The sequence below is a fragment of the Onychomys torridus genome, chromosome 4 (genome assembly GCF_903995425.1).
Source record: "Onychomys torridus chromosome 4, mOncTor1.1, whole genome shotgun sequence".
NCBI classification, from domain to species: domain Eukaryota; kingdom Metazoa; phylum Chordata; class Mammalia; order Rodentia; family Cricetidae; genus Onychomys; species Onychomys torridus.
This window is the reverse complement of record NC_050446.1, coordinates 14446204-14467665: the sequence shown is the minus strand read 5'-3', so window position 1 is coordinate 14467665 and position 21462 is coordinate 14446204. Positions and strand designations below refer to the sequence as shown.

Genomic DNA, 21462 nt, shown 5'->3' with positions numbered 1-21462 from the left:
CTTTTCTCATGGCTGGTTTGGATACCTCCTGACCTGTGAGACTTTAACAAGGCTGTAGCAACAGAGAACTCCCAAGAGTCTAGGGAGATGCAGAACTGCCTGCTTGGAAGCTGTGTTCTCAGAGGCCTAGGCAGCCAGTGAAGAAGTAGGGCTATCACAGACACAGGGGAACTCACAGGCACGGAATGCGAGTGTCTTCTCTTCCTGTCACCTAAGAACAGATATAGTGCTTGACTTGGCAGAGTATTACATATGTTTCCCTCAGAGAATAAGCCCAGCTTTATGGATCCTTTTTATTTAAAAAAGGGCTTCATACTGTACCCCAAGCTGGCCTACAGTTTATTATGCAACCTACAAGTCTGGAACTTAAGGCCACCTTTCTTCTTCAGTGCTGGGATTACAGGTGTAAACTACCAAACCTGTTTTCTGAATCTTCTTAGTCAACAAATACTTCCAAACTTGTTGCTGAGAAGCTGTGGCAAAGGGCTGGGCCACAGGACACATATATGGAAATAGGAGTAAGCAACACCGTGGTTGGGAGATGGGTCCTGGCGGTGGCAATATATTGGACCAAACAGAACTCTGATGAAGGGACAGTATGAAGAACCCCAGTCCATGCTGAGCCCTAGAACCAGAGCAGCTGGTATAAAGTGCTGCCAGCTGTCTCAGGCTCTGTACTGACCATCATGGCATAGCGAAGCCCCTCACAGGAAAGTGGTTTGTGCGCCAGACTCAGGGAAAAGACTAGGAGAGTTAAAGGCTGACCTCAGTTCTGCTTTGAAGATAGGACAACCAGGGAAAACGGCAGGACTTCTTCCTTACCACAGGATACAGGGTAGCTGGCAGATGATGCCACAAGTCTTTGCAAAACAACCTTTATTGAAACATCAGAGGCCATGGGGATGGGCCCTAAGATTCAGTTCTGGATTCAAGAGTCTTTCCTCAACATGCCTGGCCTGGGCCCCTCGTGGCTGAGGAGACAAAGTGAGTGTCCCACAGTACCTGGACCAGGACCAGGACCTCCCAGGCAGCCCCAGGGAATCTGGGGGCTTCAGAGAGAGGCCAGTCGTGGTGCTAACCAGGAGCTCAGGGTCCCCATGACACCTGTGAGTACAGAGCCAGGAACTCCTTTCCTATCGGACTGTCCTAGGGCTTTTCTTGTCACCCCAGGCAGGTGGAGGTCAGAAGTTGCCCCCCTGGGCTCCTGTGATAGTGAGAAGGCATCTGAGGCCACGAGGAACAAAGATGCTTTAGGACAGACATGTAGGGGGCTGAGCAGCCACAGGCCACGGCTGGGACAGGCACTCGTCAGCTGTCCTTGCCTCCACTACTCTTCTGGTCTGAGGCTGTGGCTTTGGTCAGGTTCCCAGCTTCCCGTTTGAGGACACTAAGCAGAGTCTGAGAGCTCTCCAGGATCTGGGGCCAGAGAAAGAAAAGAATCGTTACTTCTCTGGCAGGAAGCTCCCACCGCCTCAGCCTCTCTCACACTGGAGAACGGGACTCTCCATCTGGCCGGTGCTGACACCCACCGGCCACGGGGGGGGATGGGGGATGAAATCACCCTCCCTCCCTGCAAAGCCAAGCCGGGTTCGTTCCGGCGCACACCGCGCGCTCTCGCCAATGCACCGCTGCTCACTCCCTGGGATCGATCCCACAGACGGCTGCACTGCCCCGCCGCCGGCCTCGGATCCCAGTGAGGCACGGGCGGCGCACGGCTGCGAGCGAGCCCCACCTTGAGGTAGGCGGCCTCGGTCTCGGCGATGGTCCGGTCAAACTCGTTGCGAGAGGCGATCTTGCGCGCCAGGTTCTCGTTGACGCGGGCCAACTTCTCCGTCAGCTGCCTCACCTCATTCTGCAGCCGCTGCTTCTCGTCCTCCTCCTGCTGGATCTGCCGGCACAGCTCCTCTCGCTTCTGGCACAGCTCCTCGATGCCTAGGGTGGGCGGGAGGACAGAGCCGTGGGCTGGGGCTCGAGAGCTTCGGGCCCCGACCAGCACACCACACCGGGCAGGCCGCAGAGCCGGGCTCGCGGGGCGTGTCCGCGCGCGCGCGGCCCCCCGGGTGAGCCGGCCGGACCCCGGCCCGCGGCCCTCGGCCTCCCGTGCCCGGTTGCTCACACTTGACCAACTCGTTGTTGTAGTTCTGCAGCGCCGCGCCCTGTTGGGTCATGGTCGGCGCCGCGTCCGGAAGCCTCAACCGCCGCCCGCACAGCCCGGCGCGCGCCTGCGCACTGCGTCCACAGCGCGGGGACGCGCCGACGTCACAGCGGCGCGCCAGTCCCTGGCCGGCGTCATCAGCGTGCGCTGCGCTGGGCGGGTCTGTTCGGTGGACGGGGGATGGAGGCCGAGGCTGTGGCGGTGACGGCTTCGGAGGCGGTGGCAATTGCCGCCGCCGCCGCCGCCGATGACTGCGACTCTAGGCCTGGACAGGAGCTCTTGGTTGCTTGGAATACCGTGAGCACTGGTCTGGTGCCGCCGGCCGCACTGGGCCTGGTGAGGCCTGGGAAAGGTTGGCGGGCCTGTATGGAGTTCGCGACTCTGCATGCTTTAGGGAGTCCACCCTTAGGTCCTCACAGTTCCGTGCGAGCTTTCTGTAGTAGGTTTGCTGCCTTCCGCAGCTATCCGATTCGTTTGGCTCCCCCAGCAGCCTTCGGCTGCTGAGTTTTTTCATTCCCCTCCTCTCCCCTCCCCTCCTTTTACCCCTACCCCGCCCCCTCTGCTCACGGTTTTCCGTGCTCCAGGCATCTTCCCGGACCAGCGGTGCGGTCCCACCAAAGGAAGAAGAGCTCCGTGCAGCGGTGGAGGTTCTGAGGGGCCACGGTCTGCACTCTGTCCTGGAGGAGTGGTTCGTGGAGGTGCTGCAGAACGATCTGCAGGGCAACATTGCCCCGGAGTTCTGGAATGCCATCGCCCAGCGCGAAAACTCTGTCGATGAACCCCAATGCCTCCTGCTGCTCCTGGATGCGTTCGGCCTGCTGGAAAGCCGCTTGGATCCCTACCTGCATAGCCTAGAACTCCTAGAGAAATGGACTCGTCTGGGCTTGCTGATGGGCACTGGAGCTCAGGGGCTTCGGGAGAAAGTTCACACCATGTTGCGGGGAGTCCTGTTCTTTTCCACCCCCAGGACATTCCAGGAGATGGTCCAGCGCCTCTATGGTCGTTTCCTGAGAGTCTATATGCAGAGCAAGAGAAAAGGAGAAGGGGGCACAGACCCGGAACTAGAGGGTGAGCTAGACAGCCGGTATGCCCGCCGCAGGTACTACCGACTCTTGCAGAGCCCTCTGTGTGCAGGATGTGGCAGTGACAAACAGCAGTGCTGGTGCCGACAGGCACTGGAGCAGTTCCACCAACTCAGCCAGGTCCTGTGAGTATTGCCTCCTTGGCCATGCCTCAATTTCTTTGGATACCCCATTTGTCCTGAATTTAGTAGACGTCTGTAGAGAGCTAGTAAACTGACTGATGAGGTCTTTTCCATCTGTACTTGTAGCCAAAGATTTTTCTTTTTTCTTTTTGGTTATCTATCTATCTATTTTATTTTGAGATAGGGTTTCTCTGTGTATCCCTGGCTGTCCAATTACTTTTTGGGACTAAGTTGGCCTCAAACTCTTAGATCCGCCTGCCTCTGCCTCTCAAGTGCTGGTATTAAAGGTGTGCGTCACCACTGCCCAACATAGCCAGGGATAATTGTGTAGCAAGTTTACACTCTGTCCTGGACATAGTTATGGGGTGTATGCATTGTGTATCCTTAAGGGACAGGTGTGTGTTGTGGGTTCTCCATGAGCAGGGCTCTCCTCCAGGCATAGGCTCAGTCTGCTGGAGCGGGTCAGCGCTGAGGCTGTAACCACCACCCTGCATCAAGTGACCCGGGAAAGGATGGAAGACCGCTGCCGAGGAGAGTATGAACGCTCTTTTCTGCGAGAGTTCCACAAGGTGAGACTCTTCTCCCTGGGCTGTGTCCTCTGGAGAGCAAAAGTGGATCTTTGGCCGACCTGATACCAAGCAGTAGGCAGATTGACCAGGAGTAGTGATGGTGGAGGTTATCTTGGTGCAGTGTAGAGAACAATCCTGGGTCCTGGTGACAAGGACAAATCTGGTATGTACTAAATAGGTCTGTGTAGAGTCCTGTGGCTAGAAGCAGAATCCTGGGCCAGAGGTGGCTCCAAGGAGTTTCCCCAGGCAAGTGTGGCAAGATAGCCCACCAGACCTTCTTCTTTCCATTGCTCTACAAAAATGTGTGCTCACTTAACAGTTCCCTTCTGGATTAACCTACCACCAGTCTGTACCGTAGCATGGAGTTAGGGTGTCCCAGTGAAGTCCTCTGGTTGCTGATGCTGTGGAGGTATGGTATGGTATTCTGCTATGGGGTTTCCAGCATTATGGAAAAGCTAGGTTCAGCCCCATGAAGCTGTCCACCTATTTCTGCTTCATTCCTGACCTCCCGTCTTTCAAGTGTCTATCCCCTGTGGATGCATATTAGGCATGATGGGGAGTGATCATAGTGGGTATCCCTACAGTGATGGCCTAGAATCATGAGCCTGGAAACTATTGGAGCAACCACATTGAGAAATGGGCAGTAGAGTATAGGTTTGATGCTTCTGGCCTTCAAAAATAGGTGGTGGCTCCTCTAGGTTCCTGCCAAAGGTGTGTGGTTACTGAGTCAGGCTGGAGCTTTTAAGTGCCATACACCTCACACACTAATGATCTTCCATAGTGGATCGAGAGAGTGGTTGGTTGGCTTGGCAAAGTGTTCCTTCAGGACAACCCCACCAGGCCAACTTCTCCAGAAGCTGGGAACACGCTGCGTCGTTGGCGCTGCCACGTACAGAGATTCTTCTACCGTATCTATGCCAGCCTGCGTATTGAGGAGCTGTTCAGCATCATCCGAGGTTGGTCCTGCCTCTTACCCTGCAGAACCTTCCTTTTCCAGTGACTTCCCTATGGTTTTGTTGGCAGGGTGGTGAGTTTGGTTCCTGCTTGGGACTGGCCCCTGTGTGTCACTCTGTCATGTGTGGTTATTATTGATCAAGTGTCAACTTGTAGAAAGTGGGCTGGAGAGAAAGCTCATCAGTTAAGAGGATTTGTTGCTCTTAACAGAGGACTCAGGTTCAGTTATCAACACTCATGTGGCAGCTCACAGCTATCTATAACTTCAATTCCAGGGAATCCAAAACCCTCTTCTGGCCTCCACTGCTACCAGGCATGCACACGGAGCATATACATACAGGCAGACAAACACTCCTTATAAGCAAATACTCATACATACAAAATTTTTATTTTTATTTATTTTTTATTTTTTATTTTTTTTGTGGTCTAATACAAAATTTTTAAATCTTAAAAAGAAAACAAGATTTGAAGGCAGTCCTTATTAATTGCAGGACTCATTTGACAAATTGTTTATTTCTCATTTCCCAAGAGCCTTAAATTGATTTCAAATTAAATTTCACAGCTCATACAACTTGGAACAGTTCAGCTGTCTACCATCGTACACTACAGGAGGCATGACTGTGTTGTGAAAATTAAGGCAGCTGTGGGTATGATAGTCTTTGAGAATCAATGAAACAGTCATCTGTGCCTCTAGTCAGATGAAACAGTCATCTCCTGTCAGATCGGCCTCTAGTGAAGGTTACATTGAAAATTACAACATTTTGTACCTGATGGGTGGCTCTTGTCTGGGTTGTGTATCTTGTACTACCACACACACACACACACACACACACACACACACACACACACCCGTTAGTGCTTATTATACCTTTTTCCTTACCTAATCCTGTGGCATGGTTCTCTTTCAGACTTCCCAGATTCTCGGCCAGCCATTGAGGATCTTAAGTACTGCTTGGAGAGGACAGATCAGAGGCAGCAGCTGCTTGTGTCCCTCAAGGTGGCCCTAGAGACTCGACTCCTTCACCCAGGTACCATGTGTGGCCACTGTGGACTAGCCAAATAGCCCTCAGGCTCACATGAAGTTCCTGAGAAAGGAACAGGTTAAAAAGCAATTTTTGAAGTCCTTGGGAGAGCTGGGTTAACCTGAGTTTTATCCATCATTGGAGGAAGTCAGAGCCTGTCTGACTTGGTCTAGAGGTTTTATGTGGTCTTTTTAGAATGGGCTGCCTGGTAAGGGGAAGGTTTATGTATCATTACTCTTTGTGTTTCTGTGACCAAATGCATGACAGAATCAACTTAAGGGCAGAAGGATTTATTCTCTTGGTCTCAGAAGGTGACAGTCCATCGTAATGGGAAATATATGCTGGCATAGTCACACACTAGACAAGAACTCCAAGACCTGAGGAAGTAATGTACTTCCACTGCTAAACCCTGCCTACTAAAGGCTCTTTTTGGGTGGGGGTAGGTGTGTGTGGGTGTTCCTGGTTTTTTGGGACAGGGTCTCTTTATTTGACCAGACAGCCTTGAACTCACAGATATCACCCTGATTCTGCCTCCCAATTGCTGGGATCAAAGGCACACACTACTACACACGGTTTGCTAAAGGCTCTTGGGCCTTAAATTTATACCACAAGTTGGGAATCAAGCTTTCAAAACATGAGTCTAGCTTGGCAGTGGTGGCATACACCTTTAATCCCAGCACTCAGGAAGCAAAGGCAGGTGGATCTCTGTGAGTTTGAGGCTAGCCTGGTCTACAGAGTGAATTCCAAGACAGCAAGGGCTACATAGAGAAACCCTGTCTCAACAAAACCAAAAACAAACAAAAATGAGCCTAGAGGGGACGTTGTAGATTCAAACCATAACAGACTGCTCCTTGGAAAATACTGGAGACTGGGCTTGTAAGTCAAGTGAATGGGGTAGGGGCAAGAGGTAATCTGCAATCTCCTTGAATGAGGATCACATGGTAATCTTCCGGTCACCCTGCCAGTGTGGCCAGCTGAATACTCAGGTTTTGGCATTCAGGAACCTGCTGTCCAGACTGTTGTATGATTTCTGGCTCCTTCTCCCCACTGTAGGTGTCAACACATGTGACATCATCACTCTCTACATTTCTGCCATCAAGGCATTACGTGTGCTAGATCCTTCTATGGTCATCCTAGAGGTGGCTTGTGAGCCTATCCGTCGCTACCTGAGGTAGGTGCCATTAGCCCTTGGTGCACTCCTGCTGAGCTCTGTTTGATGTTTGCAGAGGCCAGAGAGACAGTCAGTCCTGGTGTGCCATAGACATGGATTGGATCAGAGTAGCGGGCCTCTTTCCTTTTGCTAGTGCTAAGTAGTTGTCCTTTCTAACACACAGTGTCACTGTGGGGTGTGTGTGTGCGCGCTTGTGTCTGTGTGTGTCTGTGCCTGCTTTCTCAACCCTTGCATAGAGGTTGCTTATCCGGGGTCTACAGCTTCACCCTTAGCAACCTCTGTGACCTTTCTGGTGGATTCCTTGGCAAAGCTGGCCAGAAAGCCCTCAGGCAGCAGAGTTTGTAGGTTTAGGGATTAGTTAACCAGGTGGCAGATTAGTGACTCTAGTACCCGAGAAGCTGATAGTGTTAGGTGCCTGCTCTGGTCCCGAGTTTTCTGCTTCCTGGCCATCGAGCCCTCTCAGTATCTCAGCCCCCGCTATTTTCAGAGCAGTGCTATGGGTTGTTTTTTTTTTTTGAGCTGAGGATCGAACCCAGGGCCTTGTGCTTGCTAGGCAAGCGCTCTACCACTGAGCTAAATCCCCAACCCCCCTTTTGTGTTGTTCTTTTTTTTTTTTTTTTTTTTTTTAAATGAAACCACATGGGCCTGTCTTTAGTACATGCCAGTTAGAAACGGCCACTCTCTCTCTTTCTGTATTGCCTCTCCTTCCGTATTCTCCTCCGCATGGTCTCTCTCTCTCTCTCTCTCTCCCTCTCCCTCCCTCCCTCCCTCCCTCCCCCCTTTTCCTCTCCCTCTTTCCCTCCCCCCTTCCCCTCTCCCCTCCTTTCTCCCAATAAAGCTCTAGAAAAGTTAAAAAAGAGAAATGGCCACATTAGGTTGGGCTGTAGCAGGTGTCATGATGCCCATGTACATCGCTGATGACAGCAACATTCAATCCTGGCAGGACACGAGAGGACACAGTACGGCAGATTGTGGCTGGGCTGACAGGGGACTCGGATGGGACTGGGGACTTGGCTGTTGAGCTATCTAAGACCGACCCGGCTAGCCTGGAGACCGGCCAGGACAGTGAGGATGATTCTGGCGAGCCTGAGGACTGGGTCCCTGACCCTGTGGATGCTGATCCAGGTCAGTTTACCTATTAGCTTCACCTTGGCCCCCTCCTAGGCTTCTTTGGAGGTCTGTTGGGTTCTGTCATGTATGTGGCTATCAATGCCAGAATCAGCATTGTCTCAAACTTGAGGAGTCAGAGGTCAGGGCCTTGCTTAACACTGGCCAGTTTGCTATATTTTCCTCACTGTCTGGCCACCCCCAGCTAGTTATAGTAGGTGCCTTTGTGGGTCATACATGAAAGAACAGATTTATGGGAAGTCTTGTGTACCCTGCTTCTGTCTGTGATTTGGTCCTGGTCCTCAAGTGTATTAAGTGACATCCTCTGGCCAAGTCCCATCTCTTGCTTGGCCACAGTCTGCTGGGTTTTCAAAGTCTGTATATTCTTTGTCCTTCCTAGGTCTTAGCATAAACTCTACATCTTCAGGTTTTAAAAGGAAAACCCGAGGACCTTTATTCTATTCCTTATGGCTGACTTAGGATTCAGGAAGGTGCTTGTGAGATAGGGGGCACTATGGATCAGAACAGTTGCCCTGGGAACCAACCCTGGGTCTACTGGGAGGCATATTACTCCCAGCTGCCTGGGACATTGAGAGTAAGCCTTGTAAGCCGTGCTAGACTGCTGTGTTCAGCAGATGAACTCTGAGGTTTCACTGTCCTTGTCAAGGTGCCAATGGTATGTCCCTCTCCCCAATGCTGTTCAGGGAAGTCGAGTTCCAAGCGACGCTCTTCCGACATCATTAGCCTTCTGGTCAGCATCTATGGCAGCAAGGACCTCTTCATCAATGAGTACCGCTCCCTACTTGCTGATCGCCTCCTCCACCAGTTCAGCTTCAGCCCTGAGAGGTAAGGCAAGGCGCCAGTTGACCTCCAGGGGGCGCTGAGGCATAAAGCCTTCATTCTGTATTTGGAGGAAAACATGACCATTACTGCCCTTATTGGCCAAGATGACCGAACTCTGGCACTAGTGCGTCCTGGGCAGAGTGGGTTGCCTGGGTGCCAGTTGAAATGGAGGCACACTGCAGCCCCTCCCAGAAACTTGTCCTTCCAGGGAGATCCGTAATGTGGAGCTGTTGAAGCTGCGCTTTGGTGAAGCCCCCATGCACTTCTGTGAGGTCATGCTCAAGGTAAGTGTCCAGGACTCCCCAGCCAGTTGTGCCCTCCCATCCCCCATTCAGCCCAGGACATTGATGAGATGCCCCCTCTTAGGACATGGCAGATTCCCGCCGCATCAATGCCAACATCCGTGAGGAGGATGAGAAGCGGCCTGTGGAAGAACAACCACCATTTGGGGTCTATGCTGTCATATTGTCCAGTGAATTTTGGCCTCCCTTCAAAGATGAGAAGCTGGAAGTCCCTGAGGACATCAGGGCAGCCCTTGACGTTTACTGCAAGAAGTATGAGAAACTGAAGGTACAGCCAGTAGGCCTCTTGGTAGTTTGTGTCTCTGGTCACACCATCAAACCCCACATGGAATGTGCCCATGTGGCACATGTGTCCAGGTAGCATAGCTGAGACTGAATGATGTGGAAGCTGGAATTCCAGTCAGTGGTATGGCCAAGTTCAAGGATCCTTGCTTCTGAGCTTGTGGTCAGTTATTGCAGGAGAGGCAAGAGTCTGGTATACTCCACAGGTGAAGATGCCCACTCTAGACCATAGTATACAACCTAATGAGTGCTCTGGCCCAGAAATGCTGAGAGGAGAAGGTTGTGTGGTACAGACATCCACATGGCAGGCACCCTAACTGGAAGAGTATGTGGGACCCTGTAGAGGTCAGGCTAGGAGCAACTAGGTGAATGTGCAGACAGGTGTGGCATGGGAACATCTGAAGCATCTTGTTTGTGATGGGGAAATGCTGAGTTTAGATGTGGTTCTTCCTGCAATCGGAAGGCCTTGTTCTGCTTCAGTCTCTGGATCTGTGCCCTGGATGAGTCCCTTTGAGAACTTGAAAGCATGTTTCCTTCAAGGGGCAACAAAGTGGGACCCAGATGGAAGGCCCTGACTGGGAAAGTTAAAGAAGGGGAGTGTTTGTGCCAGTCAGTATGAGAACCTTGCTGCCCTCAACCCTGGCTCAGTTTCTGGAAGAGTCTAGGTATGGCGTTTGTGACTTTTGCTGACACCAAGTGAAAGTGGGGTTACTGGCAACAGTCTATCCTACTGTGGCCCGTTCCATGGTGATGTGTGTACTTACAGTTTTTGAGTACCATAGTGCCACCACTTCCTGGTTGAGTGGTCTATTTGTTCTCAGTGGCCAGTCCTTTGTTTTCAGTGTCCTCTCCCACTGTTCTCTGACTACTTGGTAGTAAGAGGTACCTGCTGGCTTTGCTGGGTTTTCACCGAGTCCCAGACATGGCTTAGTCACATCTTGTAGCTCAGGCCCAAGGAGTTAGGGTAGCCATACTCTAATGTCTTTTATCTCAATTTTTGCTAGACACTGGAACGGCTCTGGTAAACTCTGGGGCTATGCTAACAGGTCAGGCCTATGGCCACAATTCCTTTATTTTGCACCACAGAGCTCCCAAGGATCTTACTGGGTCTGTGGGTGACTGACTGTGTAGCCCATGTATTGTGACCCTTTTGCAGGTCACAACTTTAAAACCAGTGCTGGGAAGCTAAACTGGCTGTAACCAGGGGAATCAACTGATAATGCCTCCTTTTCTGTCTTTGAATTGGGTTTATTGGTGCCTTTCCCTTAAGAGCTACAGGGGTCTCAGAGAGACTTCAGAGCATCACTTGGCTAGCAGAGCAGCAGAGTCAGTGTCCTGGGCACTACCTTAATGAAAAAACTGCAAATTATAGGGGTTACCAGATTAGAAATGTGTTGATGTTGGGTTGTGCTCCCCCGAAGAATTCTCTAGGGGAAAATATCTTTCTGCCTCTTGCAGTTTCCAGTAGCCCTGACTGATCTAGGTAAACATTATTTCTTTTGTTTTGTTTTTCGAGACAGGTTTCTTTATGTAGCTCTAGCTGTCCTGGAACTCACTCTGTCCTGTACTACTCTGGCCTCAAACTCACAGGTCTACCTGCTTCTGCCTCCTTTGTACTGAGATTAAAGGCGTGCGTCACCACTGCTACGCCGGTAAATGGCATTTCTTTCTTTTTTTTTTTTTAGATGTATTTGTTATTATGTATACAATATTCTGTCTGCATGTATATCTGCAGGCCAGAAGAGGGTGCCAGATCTTATTACAGATGGTTGTCAGCCACCATGTGGTTGGTGGGATTGAACTCAGGACCTCTGGAAGAACAGTCAGTGCTCTTAACCACTGAACCATCTCTTCAGCCCCTAAATGGCATTTCTTTATGTCCAAGTTTTCTCTCTGTCTGTTTCTCTCTTCTTAGGATACTAGTTATATTAGATTAAGGACAACCTCATTAGCAGATTACATATTTAATGACTCCATTTCCAAATAGGCTATATTTGGAGCAAGGACTCTGAGCATCACTGGAGTTAGGGCTTTACTATCTCTTTGACGATAACAGTTTGGCCCATGACTGTCTGTGGCTTCTAAAATTGTCTTCCCATAAGCAAAGTACATTTAGCCAACACCAGTATCTCCAAAGTTAACCATTTCAGCATCAACTCTCAAATCTCTTAATCTAGGTGTGGTGGTGCACATCTGTGATCCCAGCACTCAGGAGACTAAAGCAGAAGGATGAGTGGTTCAAGGCCAGCCTAACTATATAATGAGCCCTCTCTTTCTCTCTCTCTCTGAAAAAAAAAAAAAAAGGCTTATCCATGTGAAGCAGGTTCCCTCTCCAGCTTGATGCTGTGAGGTTGTCTTGTTCCAAAGCACAGAGGTAAGACAAGGGTAGTTTAGAGATAGGCATTCCCAAAGGGAGCAAATGGAAGGGTTATGAGCCCCAAAGCACATCTGAAGCCCAACAAGAGAAATTCCATAGCATTTGGTAGCAGCCCTCTGGTTCAGTGCTCTGTCCTCTGGGCTTGCCAGCAGCCCACATGTCAGTGTGGGCTTCTGGGTTGTCTCTGTTGATTTCATTCGAACTGTTAGAGTTACTGCTGGCATAAAACTCAAAAACCTTGGTGGATCCAGTTAATATTTCAGTGTCCAAGCTGTCAGGTGACAGGAGGGTCCTGAGCCAGGTGTGGCGGTGCATGGCTGGCATCCTAGCACTTGGAATGCAGGCACAGCAGCAGCACTACTAGTTGAGGCTAGCCCGTTCTATATAGCAAGTTTCAAGACAACTAGGGCTATATAGTAAGGCTCAGTCTAAAAACTAAAGAATGAAGGAAAAAAGTTGGAGGAGCGGTGTCTTCCTGGACAGCCCATCAGTTACTGATGTCTGCTGAGATGATCAGTTGGATCTATAAGTCACAGACTGTCAAAAATGTCTGGCTACAATCTGGCAGTTTTCATTAGCCTCAGTGTCTAGTATTGTGTTCTCCATTTCTGTCTGAGCCCTCACCAAAAAAGGTCCTTAATGCCCACATTTCTACCAACATTGTTCTCCATGGTGTATATACCCTCTAGGATAACAGCTCTTCCCCTTCCTGAACCTTTGCCAGCATCATCCTTATCTTCCATATTACACCAGTTGTCTCCAACCAATCTAGGCTTTAACTTTCATATACTTCCCTATTGTACAGTCCCAAAGCCACTTCAGTATTTTCAGCTGACCTCAAACTCAGGATGGCCTCTGCCTTCCAAGTGCTGGGATTAAAGGCATGTGCCACCACCAACTGGCAGAGTCTATATTTATTGTGACTACTATAACAAAGTGTTAGGGACTGGGTAGTTTATTTTTTTGGTTTTTCAAGGCAGGGTTTCTTGGGCTGGAGAGATAGCTCAGAGGTTAAGAACACTGGCTGTTCTTCCAGAGGTCCTGAGTTCAATTCCCAGCATCCATCTGTAATGAGATCTGGCTCCCTCTTCTGGCCTGCAGGGATACATGCAAACAGAACACTGTATACATAATAAATAAATAAATCTTAAAAAAAAAAAAAAAGAGGGTTTCTCTGTATAACAGTCCTAGCTGTCCTGGAACTCGAATTGTAGACTAGGCTGGCCTTAAACTCACACAGAGGGACTGGATAGTTTTAAACAACAGAAGTTTGTTGTTTTAGTTCTGGAAAGTAGAAGTTCAGTATCACGGTGTTGGCCACGCTGTGCTCCTTCTGACACCTAAAAGAAAGCACTCCCTTGCTTTCCCAGCTTTTGGTATCTGACCAGACTCTATGCGTCATAGCCACTACCTTCTGTGCCCATGCTTTAACCGTTTCTTGAAATGATGCTGTTTCTTGAAAGGATGCCGGTCTACTAGATGAAAGCCCGCCCACATCAGTATGACCTTCTTGACTAATGACCTACATCAGCTCAGTGCACATAGCGCATGTTCTGAGGCACTGAGGGGTCAGACATGAGAGGAACAGTTTATCAGCAGTGCCCAGAGTTTTGTCATGATTGCTCAGGAGCCTGGTACTGGAACCAAGTCTCCCACTCTTGCTGCTAGGGATGGCATTGGTACAGGCCATTGGTGCAGGAGCCATTCCTTGCCAGGTAGCATGCCATATGAGCCTGTGCCTTGTTCATCTGGACCTGGCTGGAACCCACTGGATTATTCTTGCTGATTCCTGCCCAGGCTATGCGGACCCTCAGTTGGAAACACACCTTGGGCTTGGTGACAATGGATGTGGAGCTGGCTGACCGCACCCTGTCTGTTGCAGTGACCCCAGTGCAGGCAGTGGTCTTGCTGTATTTCCAGGACCAAGGTGAGTCCTAGAACCATCTTAGGGCCAGTGCTCGGCACTACTGTCCAGTGACCTGTGAGGTGGCACACAACACCCTCCCTTACCACCACCCCCCACCCACCACATGGGTAGGATTTAGGGGGTAGCAACCATTCTTTTTACCCTTGAGTCAAGCTGGACGATGCATATCCCTCTGGGGGCCCAGCTGGCTAACAGGAGTTTGAGAAGGTATAAACTCCAGTGTTCCCTGCATTCCTGTGGCTCTGCACACAGCCAGCTGGACCCTAGAGGAGCTGAGCAAGGTGGTGAAGATGCCTGTAGCACTGCTGCGGAGGCGCATGTCAGTGTGGCTGCAGCAGGGTGTGCTGCGGGAGGAGCCTCCGGGAACCTTCTCCGTTATTGAGGAGGAGCGGCCTCAGGACAGAGACACCATGGTGCTGATCGACAGTGACGACGAGAGTGACTCGGGCATGGCCTCCCAGGCTGACCAGAAGGAAGAGGAGTTACTGGTGCGTTGGCCACTCCCTTGTGGGCTGGGGTGGGCCAAGTCGGTGGCTGACTGACCATGCCTGGCTTCTGTTCCTAGCTCTTCTGGACATACATCCAAGCCATGTTGACCAACCTAGAAAGCCTCTCTCTGGAGCGCATCTACAGCATGCTCCGAATGTTTGTAATGACTGGCCCTGCACTGGCTGAGATTGACCTGCAGGAACTCCAGGGCTACCTGCAGAAGAAGGTCCGTGACCAGCAGCTCATCTACTCTGCAGGTGTCTACCGCTTGCCTAAGAGTTGCAGCTGATGTCCCCTTCCAGGCTCTGACCCATAGTATTCATGCCTGTGTGGCCCCTGGATAGACAGCTAGGTTACCTTCTGACCCCATGTCCCTGTGCCCAGCTCCTGTCCATTCCTTGCCTAAAACCTAAAGTACAAATTAAAGTAGATTGGTTCATCCTTTTGGGTAGTTTTTTTAACCCCATGGACACACAGGTTTGTCCTCTATGGCCACCACCTTAGCTCTATAGGGCCTGTGTTCCCAGCAGCAGGTAATGCAGCTACGCTAAGCAGCCAGGCTACCCCAAGCAGCCAGGCTACCCCCAGCCTATACTTCTGTGTTTGGGCAATAGATCCCCTGAAGCTGTCGTCTATAGGCTGCCCAGGACCCGTGCTGGAACTTTTTTGGATGAGAGTCAATAGGGTTAGCTGCCCAGAGTCTCCTGAGTTAGACTTGTAGCCCCATCCTGCTTTTGTGGCCTTTTAGAGGAACTCTTGGGTCTTCTCTTGTGTTTTGCCTGTATGGAGTTAATTCCAGGCTTTGTGCTGTTAGGACTTTAGCACTCCGTGAGATCTTCCAAGGTGAAGCAACACACATACATTCCTGTGTCTAGCAGTCAAGGGCCACTTAAGGACATACCCTGGTGGCCAGAGCATTAGGTCTTTGTTTCCCTTTCTTGCACCAGTATATATGGCCATACTGCTTGAAGCTTACATGTATGTATTTAGATTTTTTTCATGTCCTCAAGACTTGGCAGTCAGAATTACAGGACAAGGGCAAGGGGTGAGAGGAGAAGCCAGGAACCAGTTCAATCCTTTCCCTCAAGTTAGGGCTCAGCCACCCTTGAGAGCAAGCAGGGCTGTGTCTCAGATACCAGTTGAGATACCTGTGAAGGACAGACTAGAACCTGGTGGAGCACAGTATGGGCTCTTGCTTCCCTGTCCCAAAAGTGCAGTTTTCAAGCAGGAAATACCCTGACCTGAGGCACCAGCCTCAAAGAAAACAAAAGCCCTTTGGAATCATTGCTTGCACACCCTGATCCTTGCCCAAGGTGGATCCCAGACCACAAGCCACACCTAGTTTCAGCTGCTGCTGCTACCCCAAATGCCCTTCCCAGTCCCCTCAGCCCCAGCTGATACTGCAGAACCCCCTCCTCTCATCCTCAGCAGCTGGCTTTGACTTACTCTGACTTGGGTCCTGAGCAGAAATCCCCTTCAAGGGTTTCTTTCACTTTCTCTTCCTGTTCTAGAGGGATCTCACCTCATGTTTTAAAGGGGTGGAGGCAGGTATTAGGCACATGACCTTGGCCTTAGCGTAAGGGTTCCCATAAACCTAGGAAGTCTGGTTCACAGTACTTCAGGAATGAGGTTTGTTCTCCTCTAGTCCTGGTTCTCAGACCCTCCCCCCACCCCACTAAAGTGCTATTGCTACAAGAAGAACTGTCCCTCTGAGTTCTGGTGACAGACAGCAGAGGCCATGAAGGTGTTTCTATCTGGTACATACCAGCTGGCCACAGATGGGTGTGTCTTTGTCCTAACCAGGATATAAACTTGCTAGGCTGGCCTGGCAGGTGACAGTGCCAGCCACTGGGCCTCAGGCACACCTTCTGTCCTACAGTCCTTTAGACTAAGTTTGTGCCTTAAAGATCAGAGAGGAAGTCTTGGTTCTCATCGTTTAACCAATACAAAGCTCATGTCAGGAGCTGTTCCTGACAACCAACTCTAGAAGGGTACCTGTGTTTGCTATCAGGGGTGTCCCCAATGATGAGGGCCACTGGGTTCAAGCTGTGCCCTCTCCTCCTGGCACCCTGTTGGCCCCAGCTGGCAGGAGGCTGGGCTCAGTCAGCTGCAGGGCTGACATTTCCTCCTTCTGCCTCTTCCTTTGCTTGGCAGATCCCTCAGAGGAGAGTGGCGGCAGGGTGGGGCTGCATTGCACCCCAGCCTGGGACACCAGGTTCAGGACAGAGGTGTAGGTTAACTCTGACCATGCTAGCCTGGGACACCAGGTTCAGGACAGAAGTGTAGGTTAACCCTGACCATGCCAGCCTGGGACACCAGGTTCAGGATAGAGGTGTAGGTTAACCCTGACCATGCCAGCCTGGAACACCAGGTTCAGGACAGAGGTGTAGGTTAACCCTGACCATGCCAGCGTGGGACACCAGGTTCAGGACAGAGGTGTAGGTTAACCCTGACCATGCCAGCCTGGGACACCAGGTTCAGGATAGAGGTGTAGGTTAACCCTGACCATGCCAGCCTGGGACACCAGGTTCAGGACAGAGGTGTAGGTTAACCCTGACCATTCCAGCCTATAGGCAAACTGGTTCCCTTGGTCAGCAGCTGTCTAATCGCAGAGGCAACAGACTCAGAGCATTGAGCTCTAATAGATGTGAGCCAGAGACTGCAGCCCTTTCTGAGCTGTCTGCTCCCTGGGGCTAACAGTCTAAGGATATGGTGTGGTGTTCTGCTCAGGCATATGTAGCCAGTGACTCTCCCATCCCAGTGGATGGTCAAGGATTCCTTAGGATACCAGCGGTCCTCTAATCTGGGCTTTAAAGGCTGAATGAGCTCAGTCCTCCAAAGCAACCAAGGGGGGCAACTGAACACATGTACCTACCCCGCCTCCCATTGCCTCCTTGTCTCCTACCTGCCTCAAGTTGGGGAGGGTTTTGTTGACAGGAAGCCTGGTAGACCCTAACTCCACTCAGAGCTCTGATATAAAAAAGCAAACTGAGGGGCAGGCATCTCCATGATGGGTAAGGTGACCTGCTGACATCCCACGCAACCTAATCAGAAACTCATTTTTTAGTAAAAGGGAGGACCTGTAGGGCCCTGCCCCCACCCCCCATTTTGGGTAACTGTTGCCTTGCTTGTTGACTTTGACCTTGATATCCTCACTATGCTAATTCCCTGCCGGGTTCCACCCTCCTAAATGCTTAAGGGAAGTTCCTTGTCTGTGTATCCTGCATATTGGGTGTTAACAGCTTAGATGCAAGATTGTAAAACATTGGTAGTGAACTACTTCTACCCTCCCGGGTTCTCCCATTGTAAGCCTGTATTCAGTACCTCCTCCCTCTTTCAATAAATGGCATTCGGCATAAAAAATAAATAAATAAATAAAGGTCACTCACACAAGTTGCTCCTCCACAAAACAAAATCTCAGACCTGGGTCTGGCAGCAAAAGTCCTATGTATTTTGGGAATTCATTCCATTTAGCCAATGGCTTTGGGGCACAAGCCCTAGGCTGTGGCTTTGTCTGTGACCCCTTAAGAGCTGAGGGAGAGATGTCATTCATATTCTTGGGTCGTCAAGACTGGGTCAGGTGGTGGAGAATGCTTGCAGTTGGTCCCCATCGGTCTTAAGGATATTGGCAGCTGGATCAGCAGTGCGTCTACCTTGCTTTGTATTAGTGAGTCTGTATTCCCATTGCACCCCTTAATAAATTGACATATATACAAAACAAAACAAAAAACAAACTGAGCCTTGGTCCCCAACACCAAAGCAGGATTCTCACCCTGTCTGTCTGTCTTTAAAGCTGGAGCCCTACTATCCCTTGACTCAGATCTGGCTGGAGCTTGCAAACCCTGTCTCCATTACCTGCTCCATCCAGGCTTGTCTGCCCAGGACTCCTGGAATTCCAGCATCCAAGTGTGAATGAAGTTCAAGCCAGCCTGGGTGCTCTGAGGCCCTGCCCCCACACCCTCTGCCTCACAGCTCCACTGTGAGGTCAGCACCTTCCAATGAGTTCCGTCTAGAGGTGTGTGGTGGGGCTGGGGGCTGGACATGGCCCCCTGTCCCCAGCCTCACTCCTGCCCAGCTGGCAGCCCCCTTGGCCTGATATGTTTGTCCCTTTTACTCATCCCTGCTGCAGGTACCTCCTCCCACTACCTCCCACCCCCCAGCCAGAGGCCCTCCCTTTTCCAGGCAGGGCAAGCCATTTGTATCCTGAGGGCCACTGGGGTGGGTGGATCTGAGGTGTCCACAGGCAGGTGACCTGCCCCCGGTCCTGTGGCCTTGTTTCTGCAGCTGGAACCTACTGTGAATGCAGCCTTGGCCTCAGCCGAGAGGCCCTCATTGCCCTCATCGTGGTGCTAGCTGGTGTCAGCGCCAGCTGCTTCTGTGCTCTCGTCGTTGTGGCGATTGGTATCTTTCGGACCAAAGGGTGCGTGAACTTGGACTTGGGCTCGGTGGGGCCCTGGGCTGTTAGTCATGCTTCCAGGGGCCCTTCTTAGGGTAGTATGTCATGAGAGGGAGGCTAGGGATAGTGTTTTCCAGAGTGCATGTTGGGTATGGGGGTTATAGGAAGAGGTTCCAGTGGCTTCCAGGCATCTGGAATAAGCATTTCTCCAGAATTCACACCTGTCTTTGTCCTCAGCGATTCGTGCCCTGAAGTCATGGAAGACAGGTAAGTGTGCCAGGGGAAACCTCAAGGGTGAGCTGTGTCCTCTCTCTGCCCACTCCTGGAAGTATAAATCACACTGCCATCCAGAGCAGTGTCCTCAAGGGCCGGCTCTTGGGTGGCCACGGCCCTGCCAGATCTTGCTGACCTAGCCCATCACACAGGTTTGTGGGGCCCTTTGGGGTCCAGGAAGATCACTTAGACCTGCACTCAGTGCGTGTGGAGTCCCACCTCCTGGACCCTGAGCTGGAGGTATCCATGCCGTCCTTGGAGAACACTGACCTCATGACCATCCCCATGGAGGTTCCTCTAGAGGAGCCGCCTTCACCACCACCTCCACCTCCTCCACCGCCAGAGTAGTGGAGGGCAGCTAGGCTGGGGAATTAAACAGTATTTAGTGATTGTGTGCTGTCCTTCTTGCAAGTCCTTTGAGGTAGTGTTTGTCATGGTTCATGGGAAGTGTCTCCACCCAGGGGCACTGAGCCAGGGTTTTCAGCTCCTAGCCCACCTGGCCAGTTCGGCTTTTCTCTGCATCTTCCTACTGTTGGTCTTACAAAGATGACTGGCCCTGGGCCCTTCCTACTTCCCAGATTCCCCAAGGCAGGCCCTGTAGCTGGCAAGTCAAAAGGGAGCTGCATTGACCAGACTTGGGCCAGCACTCCTTTCCACTGACTGTCCTCAAGGGCTCCAAGGTGGAGGGGATTGAAGCAACTGCTCTCCTGCACTCCCTCTTTAGCCTCAGCCAGGCCATCTCACCTACACTTCAAGCTCTTCCCTTTGCATTTAGGCCCATCATATGCTTATACCCCCATTTATACTCTGTCAAGGGACTGAGCAGCCCCTATGGCGTCTTTTTGCTGAAAAGGAATGACTTTGAAACTGGGGTATGGAGCAAGACACTGTGAGTTGCCTTCTATGTGGAGCTGATGTGTTTGGCACTGTGAAGCAGGCACTGACACCTGCTCTTTAGGTCTCAATGGGGAGTCCAGTGGTCTCATCAGCTCCACTACGGGCTCAGGGCCAAGCCAAGCCAAGCTCTGGACAGGTGGCTGGCAGTATTGGGCATTGGCTCTGTGCCTAGCCCCCGCCCAAGGCTAGGAACCAGTTGTGGGACAGAAATTGTTGTGCTCGGGCAGTAGAGTTAATACTTTTGTAGGTGAGCCAGGAACAAACTCCGGGTCACCTGGACTCCTAAGCCGCACAGGGATCTGGGTCCCCTGGTGTTCTCAAGCTGCCCCCATATGCGGGCCTCTTTTTTCTCGCGGCTTCCGCCGCAACTGTCTCTACTGCTGCTGCTGTCGTTGAGGCGAGTCTGGACCCAGGAGCACGTTGGAACTGCCCCTTCCAGATCCCCGGGGGCTCCGGAGTGTCCCGAGGCATGTTCATGTTCGCTAGGTGGCAAGGCCAATTGCTCCGCACTCGAGCTGCCCGCTGTACCTGCTGGCCTGAGCTGGAGAGTACGCTCGCTGCTGCTGGATCACAATCGCGTGAGCACACTGCCTCCAGGTGCCTTCGCTGGAGCAGGCTCGCTACTATATCTAGACCTGCGGGAGAACCAGCTCCGGTCCGTGCACGCTCGAGCTTTCTGGGGTCTGGGCGTGTTGCAATGGCTGGATCTGAGCTCCAACCAGCTGGAAACTCTGTCTCCTGGCACCTTCGCGCCGCTGCGGGCGCTGCGTTTCCTTTCCCTAGCGGGTAATCGGTTGACACTCCTGGAGCCTTCGATCCTGGGCGCGCTCCCATTACTGCGCGTGCTCAGCCTGCAGGACAATTCACTGTCGGCGCTCGAGGCGGGTTTGCTTAATAGCCTGCCGGCGCTCGACGTGTTACGCTTGCGTGGCAACCCCTGGGCGTGCAGTTGCGCGCTGCGCCCGCTTTGCACCTGGCTGCGCAAGCACCCGCGTCCCGCTTCAGGTGAGCCATCTGGGGCGCAGGACAGATAATGTTTGGTGCAATTGCTGCCATCTGATGCCGCTCCTGTGTCCCGCAGAAACTGAGACCCTGCTCTGCGTGTCTCCAAGACGCCAGACGCTCAGCCTACTGACAGCCTTTCCGGATGCGGCCTTCAAACACTGCGCTCAGCCACTCGCAGCGCGAGACCTGGCGGTAGTGTACGTTCTCGGGCCGGTCTCTTTCCTCGCCAGTCTGGCCATCTGCCTGGCACTGGGCTCCGTGCTCACTGCCTGTGGTGCACGGCGTCGTCGCCGCCGCATCACGGTGCGCCCCTTACTAAGGAGACAGCTAGACCCGGAGGGCCCAGCCTCCCAGAAGGGTGCTGGGAGCCCTACAGCTGCAGCAACCCAAGCCTAAGGGACTGCGGTTGTTTCTAGCGCTCCCGCAGTGCTGCGCAGGTTGAAAACTCCCCCAAATCCCTGGCCTCCCTTCAAAATCCCTGTAGGCGTC

The 21462-nt window shown here is 51.8% G+C and overlaps 4 protein-coding genes across 4 annotated transcripts; 3 read left to right on the top strand and 1 right to left on the bottom strand.

Annotated features, from left to right (window-relative positions):
* Window positions 1-859: 859 nt before the first annotated feature.
* Ssna1 (SS nuclear autoantigen 1) lies at window positions 860-2249 on the bottom strand. Its single transcript, XM_036184051.1, has 3 exons — window positions 2117-2249; window positions 1733-1932; window positions 860-1416 (listed from the first exon to the last, which is right to left on the bottom strand). The coding sequence occupies exons 1-3, from the start codon at window positions 2166-2168 to the stop codon at window positions 1309-1311; spliced, it is 360 nt and encodes a 119-aa protein (XP_036039944.1). The 5' UTR covers window positions 2169-2249; the 3' UTR covers window positions 860-1308.
* Anapc2 (anaphase promoting complex subunit 2) lies at window positions 2093-14843 on the top strand. The gene is made up of 13 exons (XM_036184050.1): window positions 2093-2491; window positions 2740-3362; window positions 3796-3928; window positions 4710-4884; window positions 5791-5910; window positions 6958-7075; window positions 8019-8200; window positions 8887-9028; window positions 9234-9309; window positions 9392-9595; window positions 13784-13913; window positions 14166-14401; window positions 14479-14843. The coding sequence occupies exons 1-13, from the start codon at window positions 2336-2338 to the stop codon at window positions 14689-14691; spliced, it is 2508 nt and encodes an 835-aa protein (XP_036039943.1). The 5' UTR covers window positions 2093-2335; the 3' UTR covers window positions 14692-14843.
* A 3600-nt stretch (window positions 14844-18443) lies between these two features.
* Window positions 18444-19451, top strand: Tmem210 (transmembrane protein 210). The gene is made up of 4 exons (XM_036184769.1): window positions 18444-18531; window positions 18687-18822; window positions 19036-19065; window positions 19224-19451. The coding sequence occupies exons 1-4, from the start codon at window positions 18444-18446 to the stop codon at window positions 19417-19419; spliced, it is 450 nt and encodes a 149-aa protein (XP_036040662.1). The 3' UTR covers window positions 19420-19451.
* A 600-nt stretch (window positions 19452-20051) lies between these two features.
* On the top strand, window positions 20052-21423 carry Lrrc26 (leucine rich repeat containing 26). The gene is made up of 2 exons (XM_036184768.1): window positions 20052-20973; window positions 21050-21423. Exons 1-2 carry the CDS (start codon window positions 20301-20303, stop codon window positions 21367-21369), a joined length of 993 nt encoding a protein of 330 aa, XP_036040661.1. The 5' UTR covers window positions 20052-20300; the 3' UTR covers window positions 21370-21423.
* The last annotated feature ends 39 nt before the right edge of the window (window positions 21424-21462 follow it).

Coding starts and splice junctions, on each gene's coding strand:
- Ssna1 (XM_036184051.1), bottom strand. CDS start 2,168: ATGACCCAACAGGGCGCGGCGCTGCAGAACTACAACAACGAGTTGGTC. Junction 1,933..2,116: donor CAACAACGAGTTGGTCAAGT/GTGAGCAACCGG, acceptor CGCCCACCCTAG/GCATCGAGGAGCTGTGCCAG. Junction 1,417..1,732: donor CCGAGGCCGCCTACCTCAAG/GTGGGGCTCGCT, acceptor CTCTGGCCCCAG/ATCCTGGAGAGCTCTCAGAC.
- Anapc2 (XM_036184050.1), top strand. CDS start 2,336: ATGGAGGCCGAGGCTGTGGCGGTGACGGCTTCGGAGGCGGTGGCAATT. Junction 3,929..4,709: donor TTCTGCGAGAGTTCCACAAG/GTGAGACTCTTC, acceptor GATCTTCCATAG/TGGATCGAGAGAGTGGTTGG. Junction 4,885..5,790: donor GCTGTTCAGCATCATCCGAG/GTTGGTCCTGCC, acceptor GTTCTCTTTCAG/ACTTCCCAGATTCTCGGCCA.
- Tmem210 (XM_036184769.1), top strand. CDS start 18,444: ATGGCCCCCTGTCCCCAGCCTCACTCCTGCCCAGCTGGCAGCCCCCTT. Junction 18,532..18,686: donor TTTACTCATCCCTGCTGCAG/GTACCTCCTCCC, acceptor TTGTTTCTGCAG/CTGGAACCTACTGTGAATGC. Junction 18,823..19,035: donor GGTATCTTTCGGACCAAAGG/GTGCGTGAACTT, acceptor CTTTGTCCTCAG/CGATTCGTGCCCTGAAGTCA.
- Lrrc26 (XM_036184768.1), top strand. CDS start 20,301: ATGCGGGCCTCTTTTTTCTCGCGGCTTCCGCCGCAACTGTCTCTACTG. Junction 20,974..21,049: donor GCACCCGCGTCCCGCTTCAG/GTGAGCCATCTG, acceptor TGTGTCCCGCAG/AAACTGAGACCCTGCTCTGC.